The sequence below is a fragment of the Hyperoodon ampullatus genome, assembly GCF_949752795.1.
Source record: "Hyperoodon ampullatus genome assembly, chromosome: 9".
Lineage (NCBI taxonomy): Eukaryota > Metazoa > Chordata > Mammalia > Artiodactyla > Ziphiidae > Hyperoodon > Hyperoodon ampullatus.
Genome location: NC_136922.1, coordinates 62,720,021 through 62,738,344, shown reverse-complemented (window position 1 = coordinate 62,738,344; position 18,324 = coordinate 62,720,021). Strand labels below are relative to the sequence as shown.

The window sequence follows — 18,324 nt, the reverse complement described above, 5'->3', positions numbered from 1 at the left end:
ATTGGCTTTTCCCAGGGAGAGACATTCTGTCCTTAAGAGTCCACCCTTCAGGGACTTCCCCTGGTGGTGCAGTGGTTAAGACTCCGCCTGCCAATGCAGGGAACAAGGGTTCGAGCCCTGGTCCGGGAAGATCCCACATGCCATGGAGCAGCAACTAAGCCCGTGAACCACAACTACTGAGCCTGCGCTCTGGAGCCCACGAGCCGCAACTACAGAGCCCACGTGCCTAGAGCCCGTGCTCCGCAACAAGAGAAGCCACCGCAATGAGAAGCCCGCGCACCACAACTAAGAGTAGCCCCGACTCACCGCAACTAGAGAAAGCCCGCACGCAGCAATGAAGACCCAACACAGCCCAATAAATAAATAAATAAATAAAATAAATTTATATATAAAAAAAAAGATTCCACCCTTCAAGATGTGGAAAAAGTACAGCGGGGAGTACAGCGGGGAGTTGTCTTGGTCTTATCTGTCATCCCTTACATCTAAATGACTACCAAGGTGAGTTAAGTTCTTCCATCTTTGCTTTCCCTATTGTCATTGCTTTAGTTTTGCCCCTCATCATCTTGCCTGAATTACTATAAATTTTCTACAGGTCTCTCTGCCTCTAGTCCCATTCGTCTCTAACCTGAAGGGTAAATCTGATTGTCTTTTTCCTGCTTAAAATCCTTCAATCATAGTTTGGCACATACACCTCTTCATGATTTGTCACCTGCTTACCTCTCTACACATAGCAACCCTCCAAGAGTGCCATGCTTGTATGTGCTAAGCTTTCTGCCTGGGAATCCCATTCACAGCCTCCTGCTCCACATGTCCTTTGATCCATATCCCTAGAGCTATGATTATTTCTTCTTAAAGACTTAGTCATTCTCTTGCCCAGTCTGAGTTTAATGACCCTTCTCATTACCTCCACAACAGCCTCTGTGTGTACTGATGGCTATCAAGGCATTTACTACTCCTTATTTGCTTCACCCACTAAAGATTAAATTCCTAGAGGTCAGTTTTCCTTGATTTCTGTATTCTTGGCTCTGTAACAGCCCACAGAACCAAGCAGTGCTTAATATATAATTGTTGAAATAATAAATCTCTAGATTTCAGCAAGAGCAAGATCAGAATCCGCACTGTCCTCTGGAATACTTAGGTTTCTTCAACATATCAGTTAAGGTTTATGAATTACTCCTACACATCATGAATGAAGAGAATAACAAAATTCATTCACAGATGGGCACAACTATTTTTATTGTTTATAAAAACTACTAACATTATTAAGTGCTTACTCTGTGCCTGGTGCATACACGTACTTTCCCATTTAATCCTCACAACAACCCTGAGGTAGGCAGAAGTATTACCTCTTTTTATAGGTGAAAGCGAGGCACAGAGAAGTATCTCACCCAATGTCAAGGAGATGGCAAAACTAGGCAGTCTGGCTCCAGAACTCATGTGGTTAACCATTATGCTACAAAATTCAATACCTCTTCCATCATGAAAATTGTGCTTCAAAAGATTAATAACTCTCCTTTTAAAAACATAATGGAATGTTACTAAAATACAATCTAAATTTTAAGAGTTATGATTGTGCACTGGCAGACCATCCCTCCCCAAAACTTAATAGCTCTCCAGTAATATTTCAATTACAAATTTACAGAATAGGTTTTACATTAGAAATTTCACAGTACATCTTTCCTAATGGTTACGGTAAAAAGGCCTCTTTGTCCATTACCACTACAAACAGTCGTTTATTAAGCTATTACAGAATTTCAACTAATATTTTTAGATCCAATTTTTGTGGTAATGGGTTGAATTGAAAAAAATTCAATTTTTTCTGTATACAAAAATAAACTGTGACATCAGTTAATTCATGGTAACCTTTCAGCATTCAGGTAATTCTGTTTTACTGTAATGCACTGTCAACTTCTAGACATAAGGGTGGATGTGATAAACTTCCTTGAAAACATTCTTCTCATTTTCTACTTCTAAATAATGGGATAATTTGGCAAGATCATTTTGAAGTCTTATTTATTAAAATATCAATAATGAATTGTTCCATTTTAGTTTAGAACATACTAATACAAGTTGTTCCTAACACATTTTCTATATTTCTTGTGATTGATGCTTTTGATACCTTATTTAACAGGAAAATATTTTCTAATAGAGGAAATTATAAAGTATTACAGAAGAGTTGAGGAAACCATGAGAAGAGCAGTAGAGGTAAATATCTAACATTATCATGATTTTCAAATAAGGAAACTCATATAGTCATTGCAAAGCAATAAAATGTAATGGACTGCTATAATGCAGATCAATATCATCATCAAGTTCCAAAATCTCTTTTGTATCTCTCTATAGGGTCTGCTAACTGTATTACATGCACATAGATGCTCAAAATGCTTTTGACTAATAATGAAAGCTTTTCAAGATGCTGGCACCAGATTCAATGGTAACAGGATACTGATAGAACTCTAAGTTTATAAATATAAATCATCAGTATTTATCAATCTCAGCATACCAAATCAAAAAGGAAGTCATGAGAATTTAGTAACAGAAAAAATTAATCACTTCTGATTCTAAGACTCGGGGTCCTGAAAGGTGCCTCACAGTCCAGGGCAGAGTTAAGAAGCACAAGGTCGGTTAACAGATACTATAATATCACTTTTTAAAATTTCATTTATTTCTGGGATGTGAGTTTATGCCATGCCACTCTTTGCCTCTCTATAAACAAGCAACCAACAATCTATCTTATTATTAGCTATTGGTCTAAAATTAATGATGGCTTAAATATCTGAAAATATGCCAACTCCCCTAAGTATAGTAATGTTGCATTTTCAATAAAACTCAACATTAACGTATCTGGTTTTCACTGATGCCTTCTACTTTCCATAGAGAATCAGATAACTTAAAAGACAAGGTATTTCCCATTCATATAATACAGGAATTCTGTGATTTGAAAAGAACATCCAGTTTCTTAGCTTAAGCACAGCATTCACAGAATATGGTATTCGAAGTATTGTCTGGGTAAGTTATTACCAAAAAAATTTTACCAGCGGTTCCTGAATAAGGATCACTACTAGGAGTATACGAAGTAGCAATTTCCTGTAAAGAAAACCAAGTAACAATTTAGTTTCAGAATGAAAAGATCTGGGTAGAGAAGGAAAGTGGACAATAACACAGATAATGTAACTACCATAATGTTCCTCACAGTATGTTGTAGCAAAGAAAAAGATCAGAAGTTACATACTTCAGAAACAAAGGGGAATGGGCCAAAGACAAAATATTGGCATGCTAGATTTTTTTTTTAACCTTAGAAAATATCTAAGAAAGAACAAGGGACACTTCACATTTAACCACCCGCTGTCAATATGTTCTGAGTTTACCTCAGGATAAATCAAAATGCAAGAAAATGGCCCAAATGAATTAGAAAACTTCCTGCAACTAACAAACTGTACTCATATTTAAAGCAATATTTACCTCTATGTAGTTTTATAAAATTCCTAATCATCTGATTTATATGGAAACTTTCTCTTTGAAAACATAAGATGACTGGATATTAATATCCACATATAATGTGGATGTCAATCAGATGGTAAGTTCAATTATTCTTTAATTTTAAAAAAGAGTTTCATGCATTGTTCAAATGTAGCTTATTGTTAGAAAACTTCCCTTCTTTAACTCTCTTCTAGTAAATAAAATTAGGTAATATTTACATTAAATTTACAGTCTTTTTTCATTTAAAGGAATATCCCTGTGACTTGCTATAATATGTTAAACAATTGCTCTTAAACTTCACTAAACCCAAATTTAGCAAGCAAACTAAGCTTTGAAAAAAATCTGGTATTTTCATTAACTCATTTAAACTGGAATCTTTTTGAAATACATACTGCAAGTATGCTTCTCAGGCATTTTGGGGCTACATTCTAGTAGACTGTTTAGTAGGTGAAAACTGAAATAACTGTAAAACATTTAAAAGAAATAGAAGACTTGCACTAAGAAACTAAAACCTACCCAGTACCCAACAGTTAACAACATGACTTTTTAGTTGTTTTGGCTCCCACAAAATAATGAGTTATAGAAACCATTATTTATATTTCAATCAGACACTGCTCTTAAAACACAATCTATATCTGATTTATAACCAGATCTGAAAAACATAGATTAAGACTATTCTTAGTTTATTTCTCTGGGAAAGAGCCAAAAGAAGACAATAATTGTACTCATATACATTCTTACACTCTCTTACACATTTAGGGGGAAAAAAAGCCAGATCACCGTAAGATGAGTCAAAATTGGCAATAAACCCATTATGAAGAAAAGAGCGGCACTGAAGTGAAATTTCAAACACATTGCTTTCTATATACCCAACTGTGATCTTATTTGAAAACAATTATTTACAAAGATTCTAGAAAACTATAACCAACTTGAAACTAGGGTTTCATTCTTTATTTTGTCTCCATAATATTCAGTTGTCAGTAGTTTCAGCTACACATTTAAACATGTAATGTGATTTTATGTCCTACATACACTATTCAGTGCCTGTATATAAATTTACAAATATTATAAGTGACATTATGTACAATATTACTTATAATATTTTCCAGATTAGCATTTTTGACTTTAAATAAAAACTGGAGCATCTGGGCTTTAAAAAAATTTCAATTTCTAAATTCTTCTTTTTAGGAAGTCACTGATGGAGACTGAATTTAAAGTGAAAAAAAAATGCTACCTTTTGTAAATTTTAACAAAAAAGGGATCACTATAAACAGATTTAAGTAGACACTGTTCTAGACAAATAATCAAGTAGCACCTGACACTGACAAACACTGAACTTTCTCTTAAACCACAGGAGCTTCTACTGTAGGAGCTGCAGCACAGAACCTTATGACAAACAAAGAAAGGCTAAGTAAATACGATTGTGAGAGTATCGTACAGGATAAAGAAGGAAAAGAGAATTTAGGCCAATAAACTTTAAAAGTCAATGAGTAAATTATATGAGAAAATCAACTTCCAAGAGAATATCAATAGTTAACTACCACAGCTATAGTAAATCTTTTCCTTTAAGAATGGAAGACAACAAAATAATTCTTACCATAACAATATACCAGTAGAAAAAAAACTTCACATTCTAAGAGGTTTTTCTTGGTGTGTGTGTGTGTGAGAGAGAGAGAAAGAGGGAGAGCGAGAGGGAGAGAAAGCTTACAAAATTGAAAATGTGAACTGAAGTGTATTCATATTAAGATTTCATGATAACAGAAAAAATTTAAGGCAAGGAATATTTTCTTTGAGGGAAGAATATTTTCCATAACTCGTTAAAAAAAGCACCTATGAAACTGTGCTGTCAGCTGTCACATGGAGATTTTGGACTCTTCTATCAACTGCAGCATAACAAAAGACATTTCACAGTAAAACTTTAGGGAAAACATTACCTGGTTTAGAATCACACTGAAAGCAATGAAAAACTCTTTGTTTATAATATACATATTTTTCTGGGTAGCAGCAGTTGCTCCTGTACGTGCCCTTTTAAAAAATATGAAACAGAAGCAATAGAGTAGAAAAAAAATTGAGAAGGATAAGAATAGCAGCAATAAACAGAAAAGCAAACACAAATACATTAGAGTAAAGAAAGCTTAAAATAAGGAAACAGTACTGTGTAACTCTCAATTATACTGAGTAAAGTGCACTGCTTAAATTGATCACTGATAATATTTTCCCTATGTTGAAAACATGAAATCTATTTATTGGTATTTTTGATATTAAAAAAAAAAAGACATCCACTGTTGCAGCCCTGATAGCTCTCCTCCAGTATTTTTTAACCATTCAGATGTATTTTGTGGGAATATTTATTCACATAATTTTGCTTAATACATTTCTTTCTAAACAAGACTGAATTTAAAAGTCTCTGTAACATTTTCAATTACAGTAGTAACACATTAATAAATTATAAATTAACAAAATCTTCATGTTTGCTTTAAAAAATCATTTATCAAATGCTAAACCCCAGATTACCTGGAAAATTAAAGATGCAAATTGCTATAAATCTGGCATCCCAATTAAATTCTGATTTTTAAAAGTATATAAAAATGTCCCTCAAATTATTCCAAGTTCCACTCAAGAAAATTTTATTTTACCCTTTTCATAAGTTATTAAGTTTACAACCTGCTAAACATTTTACCCAAATGTAGGAAAACTGCCTGGAGATGCAAAGCACAATAAAATAATTACATGAAAAGAACAAACAAAAATACCCGTTAAAACAAAGTTACTGTAGCTGGAAGCACTTAAAATTGGTAATTAGTATTTTTTTAAAGTTGTATAGCTGCAAAATGATTCATTGCTGATTAACTGTTGAGCAGTTTTATTTAAAAAGGAAACAACATATTTAATAAACTGCAATTCTGTAGATAATCCAAATTTAATTAATTAAAATATAATTATGTAACTTGATTTTTTTACTCTTTGGAATGCATTCTGATAATCTTAAACCTTTAATTTAAAGTATTAACATACTTTAGCTTTCCTATGTAGAAGTCTATTTTCCACTCTTGGGGGAAAAAAAAATCAAAGAACTTGAGATCATGGTCTACATTCAGAGAATGTTTTACTGCTTGATTATATTTCTTGGTTTCACATTCAAGACTTTAATTTTTAAGAAGTAAATTACGTGGTCTTCAATTTAAGAATAGATGAATGCAGGAACATCATGTTGGGGAAAATAAAGGGACCCCAAACTAAAAACCAAAACAAATTAAAAACAACTAGTTGCGCAGCTCTAGAGAACTTAATAAAAAGTAAATCAACTTTTAAATCAATTAACTTTGGTGTCTGAATATAAAATGATCATCAGTATTACCTATGTAGATGACTATTAAGGGATGTGCAGCATTTTCAAAATCCCTGTGTGTCCTTTATATTCATGTTTGGTACACTGAGTTCTGTGACAATTGTCCTCTCCTCAGCAGGATTTTTTTTTCCTGTATGATTGTCCATCTCTGCATTACTGAGTCTCACAGAACTTAGATTTCTGGCTGAGTGTGCCTGCATTTTTGTTTTTGCTTTTCCAGAGATAATCTTCGTATCCTCTCAGTTTTTCAAGCATCTTGAAAAAGACAAGGAAACCTGTGTAAAAGTGGATACATTTAGTTTAAGCAATCGTCCATGATAGTAATACAAATCAAAATACAACATCCATTTCCCCATGAACACTGCTTTAGAATGTAAATTTTCATACACTTACTTAGTATTTTAAAAACTGATAAAAATTTGTTTTCTGCAAAAGAACAAATCAAGGACACAGACGGACCAATTAAAGCTTAAAATAGTTACAAAAAATAGACACTAAGTAACAGTCGTTCCCCCTCCACAATAAAGACTACACCAAACTACAGACAACACACACACACACACCATTTACTAAACCCTCTCCAAGTAACTAAAAACCTCGAATTACAAATAGTGAACAATTTCTTAACTAATCAAGACCTTAGATATTCATGTATCTCTGTTTTGGGCTGACTACTAAATTCGTATGCTGAAGAGTATCAGAAGTGCTACTTACATGTTGCCTTAAAAAAAAAAGTTTTAATAACACTGAATCCTCTTCAAACCCACACATTTTTTTTTTACATTTTTATTGGAGTATAATTGCTTTACAATGTTGTGTTAGCTTCTGCTGTACAACAAAGTGAATCAGCTATATGTATACATATATCCCCATATCCCCTCCCTCTTGAGCCTCCCTCCCACCCAAACCCATACACTTTTAATCTAGGACAGCAAAAGGGATAGGAAGAATTTATCATTTGACAAATAAGGGTAGTCAGAACAAAAGCAAAAATGTGAAAGAGTTGAGATATTCCATGTCTACACATCCTCAAAAATGACTCTTCAAGACCCATAGAGAAAGATTCCATTCGTTCACATTTCTGAGGGCAGCTCCCACCGAACTCAGGTTCCACAATGAAAAAAAAAATGAGTAAGAAGATAACATTGATATATAGGGTAAGGAAACTGAAATGCTGTTTAAAACCAACAGACATGCATATTGACCATGAGATGAGATGCATGTTCCACATATCCCATAACCTCATTGTGACACTAAAAGAAAAATTTAGCTGATTAGACTATGTAATAAAATATTTTATATCATAAAATTCCATTTTCACACAAAAAAGTTTATTGACTAAAAAGATAAATTTTATCTATGGGTGAAAGATTTAGACATATTATTTTGATATGTGGAATACTAAGATAAAAATTTCATTTTATTAGCATTGGTTTTTTGTTTGTTTGTTTGTTTTTTGTGGTATGCGGGCCTCTCACTGTTGTGGCCTCTCCCATTGTGGAGCACAGGCTCTGGACGCGCAGGCTCAACGGCCATGGCTCATGCGCCTAGCCGCTCCACGGCATGCCGGATCTTCCCGGACCAGGGCACGAACCCGCGTCCCCTGCATCGGCAGGCAGACTCTCAACCACTGCACCACCAGGGAAGCCCATAGCATTGGTTTTTAGTACTTAAAAAGCTTCTAAAATTTTAGCTATAGCTTTACTTTATTGGCCCAGATGTAAGGTGACCCTGAAGACATTCCAAAGCATCCTCCTCTTCAAAAAACCCTTTACACAGTAAAATAAAAACATACATACATGCATGTATCCTCAAAATACCACTCCATCACCACACTTCTCTTATACAGCAACCTAATCCCAATTCGTACCTCAGATGTGTCAAGGTATGATCTGAATCATCTCACAGTAAAAGGTTCAAAAGCTGATAGTTTACCCAGGCCTTCACATTTCACAGGCATAACCCTAATGTTATTAAGACAGAGGTCTCTCTCAATGTTGCAGCTCTTATTTCAGCTGCTATAGCTGCTATTAAGTTATCTCAAATATATTTTGTCAATATTCTAATCTGCTGCTATTAAATGACCCTCATTAAGAGGGAACAGAACTCCTTGAATGTGTTTATTATCTCAACACCTCAAATTTAAGACCAGGAGTTATTGAAATAAAAGGAAATGGGGGAACAGCACAGGACTAGATCTCAGGTATTATCTGCTCTCGTTTCCTGCCTCCGGTCTTAGACATTGAGAAAAGATTGTTGTCTGTAACTATCTTGAGGCTCTGAACACAGAGGTTCTAATTCCTTCCAAAACAATTCCAAGATTGGCTAAAATATTCTGCCTTCATATAAAACACAATGTTTTATATCATTTTTGAAATGATAAAGATAAAAAGCTTTCCATATACACGAAAATAGCAATTAACTTTTTTCAAAGCTAAATGATGGAATATGAAAAATAGCAATACTCAAGTGAGGTTTTCATTTCAATTTGCTAAACATTTTCAGAAAATGCAGAATCATGAATAAGCTACATCAATAGTGGAAAACAAATTCTGTATTTGGTTTAAAATTCAATTTTTTTTTTTTGTCTACTGTATAGGTAGGATACAAAAGTGAAAGATTAAATTGAACGAATGAATACAAATGCAACTTTCTCAAGAAACTGTTCCTACCTAATAATAGCAGAATAGCAAAGAACACAGTCTTTTGATTCAATTCCCAGCTCTACTAAGGAACTAGCTATGTGACCTTGACAAGTCAAGTTTCTTACCCTCTCTAAAACTTAATCTCCTCATCATCTGCATAACGTGAGTAGTTAAGAGTACTGAGCTCAAAGGGTTGTTATACCAATTAGATGAGTTATAAATAGATGTAAAATGCTTAGACCAATCCCTGGCACATAATAATGCAATATAAATGCTAACTAATTATTATGATTAGAATTATATTATATTGCATTACCTAAAAACATATCTGGGAAGTTATGGATAAGAGTATGGAATTTGATTCTGTTGCTAACTACATGTCCTTGGACTGTTGGTGCAATGTGCTTCTTAATGTCATAGAACTTAATTACTCTGACCCTTAGGTTTCTCATTGGTAAAATGGGGTCATGATATTTACTTCATGGGGTTTTTTAAAGTATTAAACTAAAATTAAATAAGCTAAAGTGTTTTAAAGTACCAAAAATGTAGAGTTTACTTAATATATGACTCTCTTCGGGAAATCAAGAAAGTTGTTTTTATGTGTCTTTTAATGTGAGTTTTCTATACAGTAGCCTAATACAATGTCTGGAACACATACACACACACACACACACCCCTTAATTAATAAATGAGTGAATAAAAATGGTGGTTGAGAATGTATAACTCAGGTAACAGTTTAAAAAGCAATTAAAACAGAAAATGGGAGAATTACCTATAAAACAGGAAGCTGATGCTTAATCTGAAGGGTGCTCAGGGCAAGATCTATTTACTTCAAACCATTCATCTATGCAGCTAGAAAAGAAAAAAACCAGAAAAATTGAAACACTTATGTTTAATTATTTATATCATAACAGTCATAATAAAAATGTTTACTTCTTGATATTAATATATCTCTGTGGAAAAAATATTCAGTATTTTTAATGACCATATTTGGCATATAGAAATAAAAGATAAGAATATGTTTATTACATTCTGATTATTCTAAGCAGTTAGGGAAATGAATCTTTGCAAAATTATGCTATAAAGTACTTTAAAGTTTAAACAGAACAACCATTCCCAAAACAGAACCTAAAGAACTACCACTTTACCAATATTCAAAATAAAAGGACAAATCTGGACAGATATTTCTCTCTTCAAACTAGTTGTTCACTTATGCCAATGTCAACCAGTTCATGCCATAGATCAAGCTTTTAAGCTTTAATTCTTGACAATACTGCATTATATTTTAAAAGGCCATATTTATGTGATGTATTGAAAACTTAATTTAATTCTATCCCTTCCTTCCTGTAATACATATACATATACAAATAAATATAGCATCATCCATTTGTATTTATAAACTATTGATTTTATAAGAAGTTAAATATTAGGGTCTGCACTGTCCAGTGCAGTAAGCCACAAGCCACAGTGGCTATTTAAATTTAAATTAATTAAAATTAAATAAAAGAAAAATGCACTTCCTCAGTCACACTAGCCACATTTCAAGTGCTCAACAGCCACATGGCTAGTGGCTACTCTACTAGATAGCACAGATATATAACATTTCCATCACTGCAGAAAGTTCTAATGATAAACTCAAGGCCTTAAGAAGGTTAACTAACTTGCTCAACAGCTAGGAAGTTACCCAAGCAGATTTTAAACTGTTCAACATTCTCACTGTTGACACATTGCAAATTTGCATATGCCACAAAGCTAGAAGGCTTGGCTAATACGTTGAAGGGTAAAATTAATATTTATCCAACCTCATATCCTGACAGTTGGTTTGATAGGTAAAAATGATGGATATATTTAAAAGGAAAGAAGGTAAAAGATCTCAACCATATGACATTCTTTCAATATCTAAAACAATTTCTGTTGTCATTAAGAATTTTGCTGTTTAAATAAACATGCCCAATTTGGCTTATGACACTTTTTTTATTCAGCCTGCTCTCTATTCGACTCACTTGGCTCTAGACGTCCTCTGGTCTACCAGAATACCTCTTACAACAAAGTACTGAGAAATGAACAAAATACTCCAGATGTGTTAACAATTCCCAATACATCTGAATAGTAAACCTCTGTGATCTAAAATGGGTACTTCTTATTTTACAATCATATGATTTTGGCTCATCTAGACAAAGAAACCATTTAAAATCCCAGGTCCTTCTTACATAAATTGCTATCAACCCATGTTATTTAAAATATTATATTCCTCTCTCCAAAATCCAGCAGAAAATCACTCTCCTGATTTTGGTGCTTTACTTCCTTAGGCATTTTCTTACTCTAAAACTATATATATGAGTATTCCAAAACAACGTATAGTACTGTTTCCATGTTTTAAATTTTATTTGAATACTACTATAAGGTATGCTTTTTTCTAGTGGCTTTTTTCCAGTCAATTTGAGGTTCACAAAATTGTTAATAAATAAGGCTCTAGCTTTTACATTTTCACTGTGTATAGTGTTCCACTGTATAAGCACACTGCAATTTATGTATCCATTCTCTTACCAATGGACACTTTCAGTGATGCTATGAACATTCTTATACATCTTTTAGCCAGCACTACTCAAAGGGTGGTACACACAGTGCTAATCCTTGAGCTATTTGTTACCAGTCCTCTGAACACACTGTTTTGACTTTTTTTTTTTTTTTTTTTTTAAGCACTACACAGCTTTCTCAATGAAGACAGCACTGTATTGATTTATTTTCTGGTAAAAGCTCCTTGATCTCACCCTGTACCTGCACACTAAGTAGTAGTAGCAGCACTGTCCTGGAGCACAAGATCAAAAATCCCTCCAGAGCACATACCTAGGAGTGGAATTACTGAGTTGTAGGATATGTACAGCAGACACATTTGTATGCTTACTGGACACTTGCGGCTCCTTTTTATGAACTGGCTGTCAACAACTTTTGACAATTTTTCTATTTTGATTTGTCTTTTCCTTATAGACTTGTAAGAAGTTATTATCCAGATATTTCAGCTGTAACATAATATACACATTTTTGATGAACCTTGCTTTCTTCAAAACTATTCACTAAAAATAACAGGGTTTATGAGAGAAAAAAAAACAGGTTAAAGGCAGACCACTCAAATAATACAACCCTGTAACCGGAACAAAGCTGTGTTCCTTCCAAACAAATAAAATACCTCTGTAAATATAGGATTTTTTTTAAAAGGGTGAGGTTAGCTTGATATAAAGAGGATTAAGGAAGGACTGATACTGTTTGAGTTACGGAGACAAAAGCCAAAGGACAAAATTTGAGAACTGTGAAGTAAACAGGCACTTCCAAAAAAAATCCCAGAGCCTAACTGAATTGGGTGTGAGACTACTTGGTGAATGGGCATCCTTAAAGTTAACTGTATTCTTCCATGGCTTGCTTCCATATTTGCTTTTATTTGATGGAGCAAAGCATTAATGTGTTGAAAAATATTATATATGAACCAGTATGATGTGATTATATTGTCGCTCTTCTATACCATTTACCAACTACAATGAGCTAACTGCATTACAGAAAGCTGCTGAAGGAGAGTACTCTTTCAGATGGCAAAACTCTGTTGTTATGAAAACACTCTGAGGTCTAGTTTTTAACTTTTCCACAGTATCATGATGCAAAAAAAGTTTTAAATTTTAACGTAGTCAAATTCATCAACTTTTCTTCTTTTTTTTTTTTTTAATTAATTAATTTATTTATTTTAGGCTGTGTTGGGTCTTCATTTCTGTGCGAGGGCTTTCTCTAGTTGTGGCAAGCGGGGGCCACTCTTCATCGCGCTGTGCGGGCCTCTCACTGTCGCGGCCTCTCGTTGCGGAACACAGGCTCCAGACACGCAGGCTCAGTAGTTGTGGCTCACGGGCCCAGCTGCTCCGCGGCATGTGGGATCTTCCCAGACCAGGGCTCGAACCCGTGTCCCCTGCATTGGCAGGCAGATTCTCAACCACTGTGCCACCAGGGAACCCTCTTCTAACTTTTTATGGGGAGGTTATCTTAGTCCCCCAAATAATTCCTTACCATGAGGTTAAGAACATCTCTCTATATTCTTTCCAACACTTTAGATTTTAGTTTCCACGGGCAGTTAATTTGGAATTCTTATTTCAAATGTAAAATAGGATTCAATTATTTTTTCATATCAATAACAGTATTTTTTCATATCAATAACATATCAATCGATCCCAGTGCCATCCACTGAATAGTTCATTCTTATGAACTAATTGGGAAACCAATTTTTCCATTTATTCATGTTAAACAAACCTTATATAGCACCTATTACGTGCCAGAACTTTCTAAAAATAACTCATTTAAAACTTCAGAAGAGGGACTTCCCTGGTGGTCCAGTGGTAAAGAATTTGCCTTTCAATGCAGGGGACACAGGTTCGATCCCTGGTCAGGGAATTAAGATCCCACATGCTGCAGGGCAACTAAGCCTGGGCACCGCAACTACTGAGCCCACATGCCTCACTACAGAGCCTGCGTGCGGCAAACTACAGAACCTACGTGCTCTGGAGCCCGCATGCCACAACCAGAGAGAGAAAAACTGCACGCCACAACGAAGAACCCGTGCCCCGCAACGAAAGATCCCACATGCCACAACTAAGGCCCGACGCAGCCAAAAATAAATAAATAAATAATAATAATAATAATTTAAAAACCTCAGAACAACTCTATGAAGTTGGTACTATTGCCTCATTTTACACATTAAGGCAGAGAAAAATTAAGTAACTTGACCAAGATGACACAGTGAATTAACAGAGGGGTTGGAATTCAAACCTTAGGAATCCTGACTCCCAACAGTCCATGCTCTTAACCTCCATGTTATGCTGTCTCTCCATATATGCATGAGTGTTTATGGACTATTCATTCCCACTTACCCACCTATATCCTTTCCACACTGTCTTAATTAATAGTTCTATAGTGAATTTGTACAGGACAAGCTCCCTGCCCCTAGCATCGCTTTCTTCTTTATGCGTGTCTCGACTATTCTTGGCCCTTTGTTCTTTTATCCGTATATATTTAAGAATCAACTTGTCAAGTTACATGAAAAAACTAGTTGAGATTTGACTGGAATAGCATTAACTACATAGATTTGGGGTGAAGTGACATCTCTATGACACTGAGTTTTCCTAGCCACAAAAAGGTACCTGTATTTATTTTAAACTTTCTATAATATCTTTCAATAAAGTTTTAAAGTCTTGAATATCTTAAGATTTATTCTCAACATACTTTATTCCTATTGTAGTTTCTGTTGCTGTTAATGTTTTTATTCTAAAAAAAAGTTATATATATTTTTTGTACTGGGATATGAATGCAGCTGGTTTTCATATGTTGAGCTCATACCTGGCAACCCAGCTAAATTCTTATTAATTTTATTATCTAATATTTATTCTTTGCTTTTGATTTTAAATTATTAATAATATAGAATTTATTAATATGGTCCTCTTCCTCTGTTAATGTGGTAACTTATATACATAAATTTTCTAATCATATATTTCTCTGCATTCATAGCATAAATCCAATTTGGTTGAAAGGCATTATTTTCAATCTATATTGACGAATTTGGTTTGCTAGTATGTTTTTGGATTTTGCATTTATGTTCATAAATGAGAGTTTCTTTTAATTTTCTTTCTTATCCTGTCCTTGTCTGATTTGGGTTATCAAGTTTATACTATTCTCATAAAATAAGTGGGAGAACCTTCCATCATCTTCTACTTTTGGAGGGAATTTACAACTGTTAACATGGTGTTCTTTGGATATCTAGTAAATTTGCTGTCAAACTGTCGTCGTGGGCCTGTTTTTAGGTTTTTGGTTTGGTTTTTTAAAAAATATTTGTGGTTTTTCAGGGTTAGTCTTAATAACTACTTATGATAGTTATTAGTCTATTCAGGTTCCTATTTCTTTTTGTGTCATTTTGGACAATATTATATTTTTAAGGAAACTGCCTGTTTTAAATTTTTTACTTGAAAAGTATAAAATTTTTCACAGAATTTTCCAATCATTTTAAATTTCTGCCATATCTAGAGTTATGTGTTCCTTTTCATTCCTATACTGTTTATTTTTTCCTTCTAGAGATAATCTTGCCAGAGGCTAATCTATTTTATTATTCTTCTCAAAGAACCAACTTCTTTGTCAGTCTCTACTCTGTAGTTTTTTCATTCAATTTTTTTCTTCTCTGATCTTTATTGTTTTCATTGTGTTTATTCTGTTACCAATTTTCTAATTTCAGTAAGAACTTGGATTATTGATTTTCAGTCTTTAAAAAAATATTTTAAATTAATTAATTTATTTATTTATTTTTGGCTGCGTAGGGTCTTTGTTGCTGTGCACGGGCTTTCTCCAGTTGCAGCAAGCATGGGCTACTCTTCGTTGCAGTGCGTGGGCTTACTGTGGTGGCTTCTCTTGTTGCGGAGCATGGGCTCTAGGTGTGCAGGCTCAGTAGTTGTGGCACATGGGCTTAGCTGCTCTGTGGCATGTGGGACCCTCCCGGACCAGGGATCAAACCCGTGTCCCCTGCATTGGCAGGAGGATTCTTAACCACTGCACCACCAGGGGAGTCCCTTTCAGTCTTTCTTTTAACACAAGCCTTGGTTTTCACTATTATTCAGTTCAGATTATTTTCTAAGTTCCCTTATGACTTCTTTGATCCCAGAATATTTATCTTTTCTCACTGACATCAAACTGAGCTCAGAGAACAGCTTTCTGTATGGTACCAATGTTTTGTGGTTTGTTAAGACTTGTCTTATGGTCTAGTACATGATCAATTTCTACAATACTTCATACGTACTTGAAAAAAAAAATGTACTCTCTAATAGCTGGGTGCAGATATACACATACACACCATTAGATCAAATCTGTTAACTGTATTGCTCAGTTTTTCTAGGTCTTAACTAATTTTGTGTATGTCTGCTTGACTCAGTGAGAAGTGTGTTGAAATTTCCCATTATCATGATGGATTTGTCAATTTTTTCTGACAGTTCTACGAATATTTTGAGACTGTGTTCTTTGGTACACAAAGAATTGAATTTTATATACTTTTATCATCATAAAATATTAATAATACTTTCTGCAATAAAGTTAATTTTGTCCAATATTAATTTAGCTTTGTCAGTTTTACTTTAGTTAATATTTTCCTGGATATAGTTTACTATCCCTTTACATCCATATTTTTCTATATCCCTTACGTTTAAGTGTGTTGCTCATCAACAGCATATCCCAATCTTTTGATTTGTTTTCAATTGGTTACTTTGATCTATTTGGATTTATTATAATTACTGATTTTGGATTTATTTTTGCCTCTTTGTTTTGGTACTATTTACTATTTTCTCTATGTTTTCCCCAACCCCCATGCCCTGCTTTTAAATAAAATTCCACATTATTTCTTTTATTGCTTTTAAAGTTATAGTTTTCTATTCTTTTTGTAGGTTACCTTAAATCACCTTAAATCAAATTTTTCCTGAAACCAAGAACACTTTATGAGAAACCAGATGGGCTCTGAAGTCAAACAGACATGGCTAGAATCTCAGTTCTTCCATTTATTACCAGCTATGCGACCTTGGAGAGATTGCCTATGGTCCCCCAGCTTAATTCCTCAGCTGTACAATGAGATTATTACAAGGCTTATATACGATAACCTATTCAAGAAGCTATGGACAACACCTGGATCACAGTAAATGCTTAACAAATGGTAGCCTTTGGGATACAAACAGATATGGGCTTAAGTTTTAGTACTAGCAGGTAAAAGAAGGCCATTTTTTTAAACATCTTTATTGGAGTATAATTGCTTCACAATGGTGTGTCAGCTTCTGCTGTATGACAAAGCGAACCAGCCATATGTGTGTGTTTGTGTGTGTGTGTGTGTATATATATATATATATCCCCATATCTCCTCCCTCCTGTGTCTCCCTCCCACCCCTCTAGGTGGACACAAAGCACCAAGCTGATCTCCCTGTGCTATGCGGCTGCTTCCCACTAGCTATCTATTTTACATTTGGTAGTGTATATATGCCCATGCCACCCTCTCACTTCGTCCCAGCTTACCCTTCCCCCTCCCTGTGTCCTCAAGTCCATTCTCTACACCTGCGTCTTTATTCCTGTCCTTCCCCTAGGTTCTTCAGAACTTTTTTTTTTTTTTTTAAGATTCCACATATTTGTGTTATTTAGCATACGGTATTTGTTTTAGTCTTTCTGACTTACTTCACTCTGTATGACAGTCTCTAGGTCCATCCACCTCACTACAAATAACTCAGTTTCGTTTCTTTTTATGGCTGAGTAATATTCCATTGTATGTATGTGTCACATCTTCTTTATCCATTCATCTGTCAATGGACACTTAGGTTGCTTCCATGTCCTGGTATTGTAAATAGTGCTGCAATGAACATTGTGGTACATGACTCTTATTCAATTATGGTTTTCTCAGGGTATATGCCCAGTAGTGGGATTGCTGGGCCGTATGGTAGTTCTATTTTTAGTTTTTTAAGAACCTCCATACTGTTCTCCATAGTGGCTCTATCAATTTACATTCCCACCAACAGTAAGGCTATTGTTTTTTAAGAAATGGGGAAAGGGAGTTTCAATGAGGAAGAAATCTTTTCAGCCCTAACTACAAAAGTGTGAAACTTGAGAAAGGTCTTTTAGTCTAACATCAATTTGGTTAACATAAAAATAAACTTACCCTTTATGATATATGCATAGACAAGGCAGTCGTGCTATAGTATCTCCCTGCTGCAATTCTTCAAGGCATATTGCACATTCCCCAGCATCTTTACTCAGCACATCCTCTGAGAAAAAAGAAAATGAGTTTAGGACAATAAAACTGAAAGA

The 18,324-nt window shown here is 34.4% G+C and overlaps 1 protein-coding gene across 1 annotated transcript in view; it reads right to left on the bottom strand.

The window, feature by feature from the left end:
* Positions 1 to 10,268: 10,268 nt before the first annotated feature.
* Positions 10,269 to 18,324, bottom strand: part of ZNRF2 (zinc and ring finger 2) — a gene marked incomplete at both ends in the record, with an annotated part of 93,528 nt that continues 85,472 nt past the window's right edge. The window contains 2 exons of the mRNA XM_079711357.1: positions 10,269 to 10,326; positions 18,176 to 18,281. Of these exons, the coding sequence (XP_079567483.1) occupies positions 10,269 to 10,326; positions 18,176 to 18,281 (164 nt within the window). The remainder of the gene's footprint in view (positions 10,327 to 18,175; positions 18,282 to 18,324) is intronic.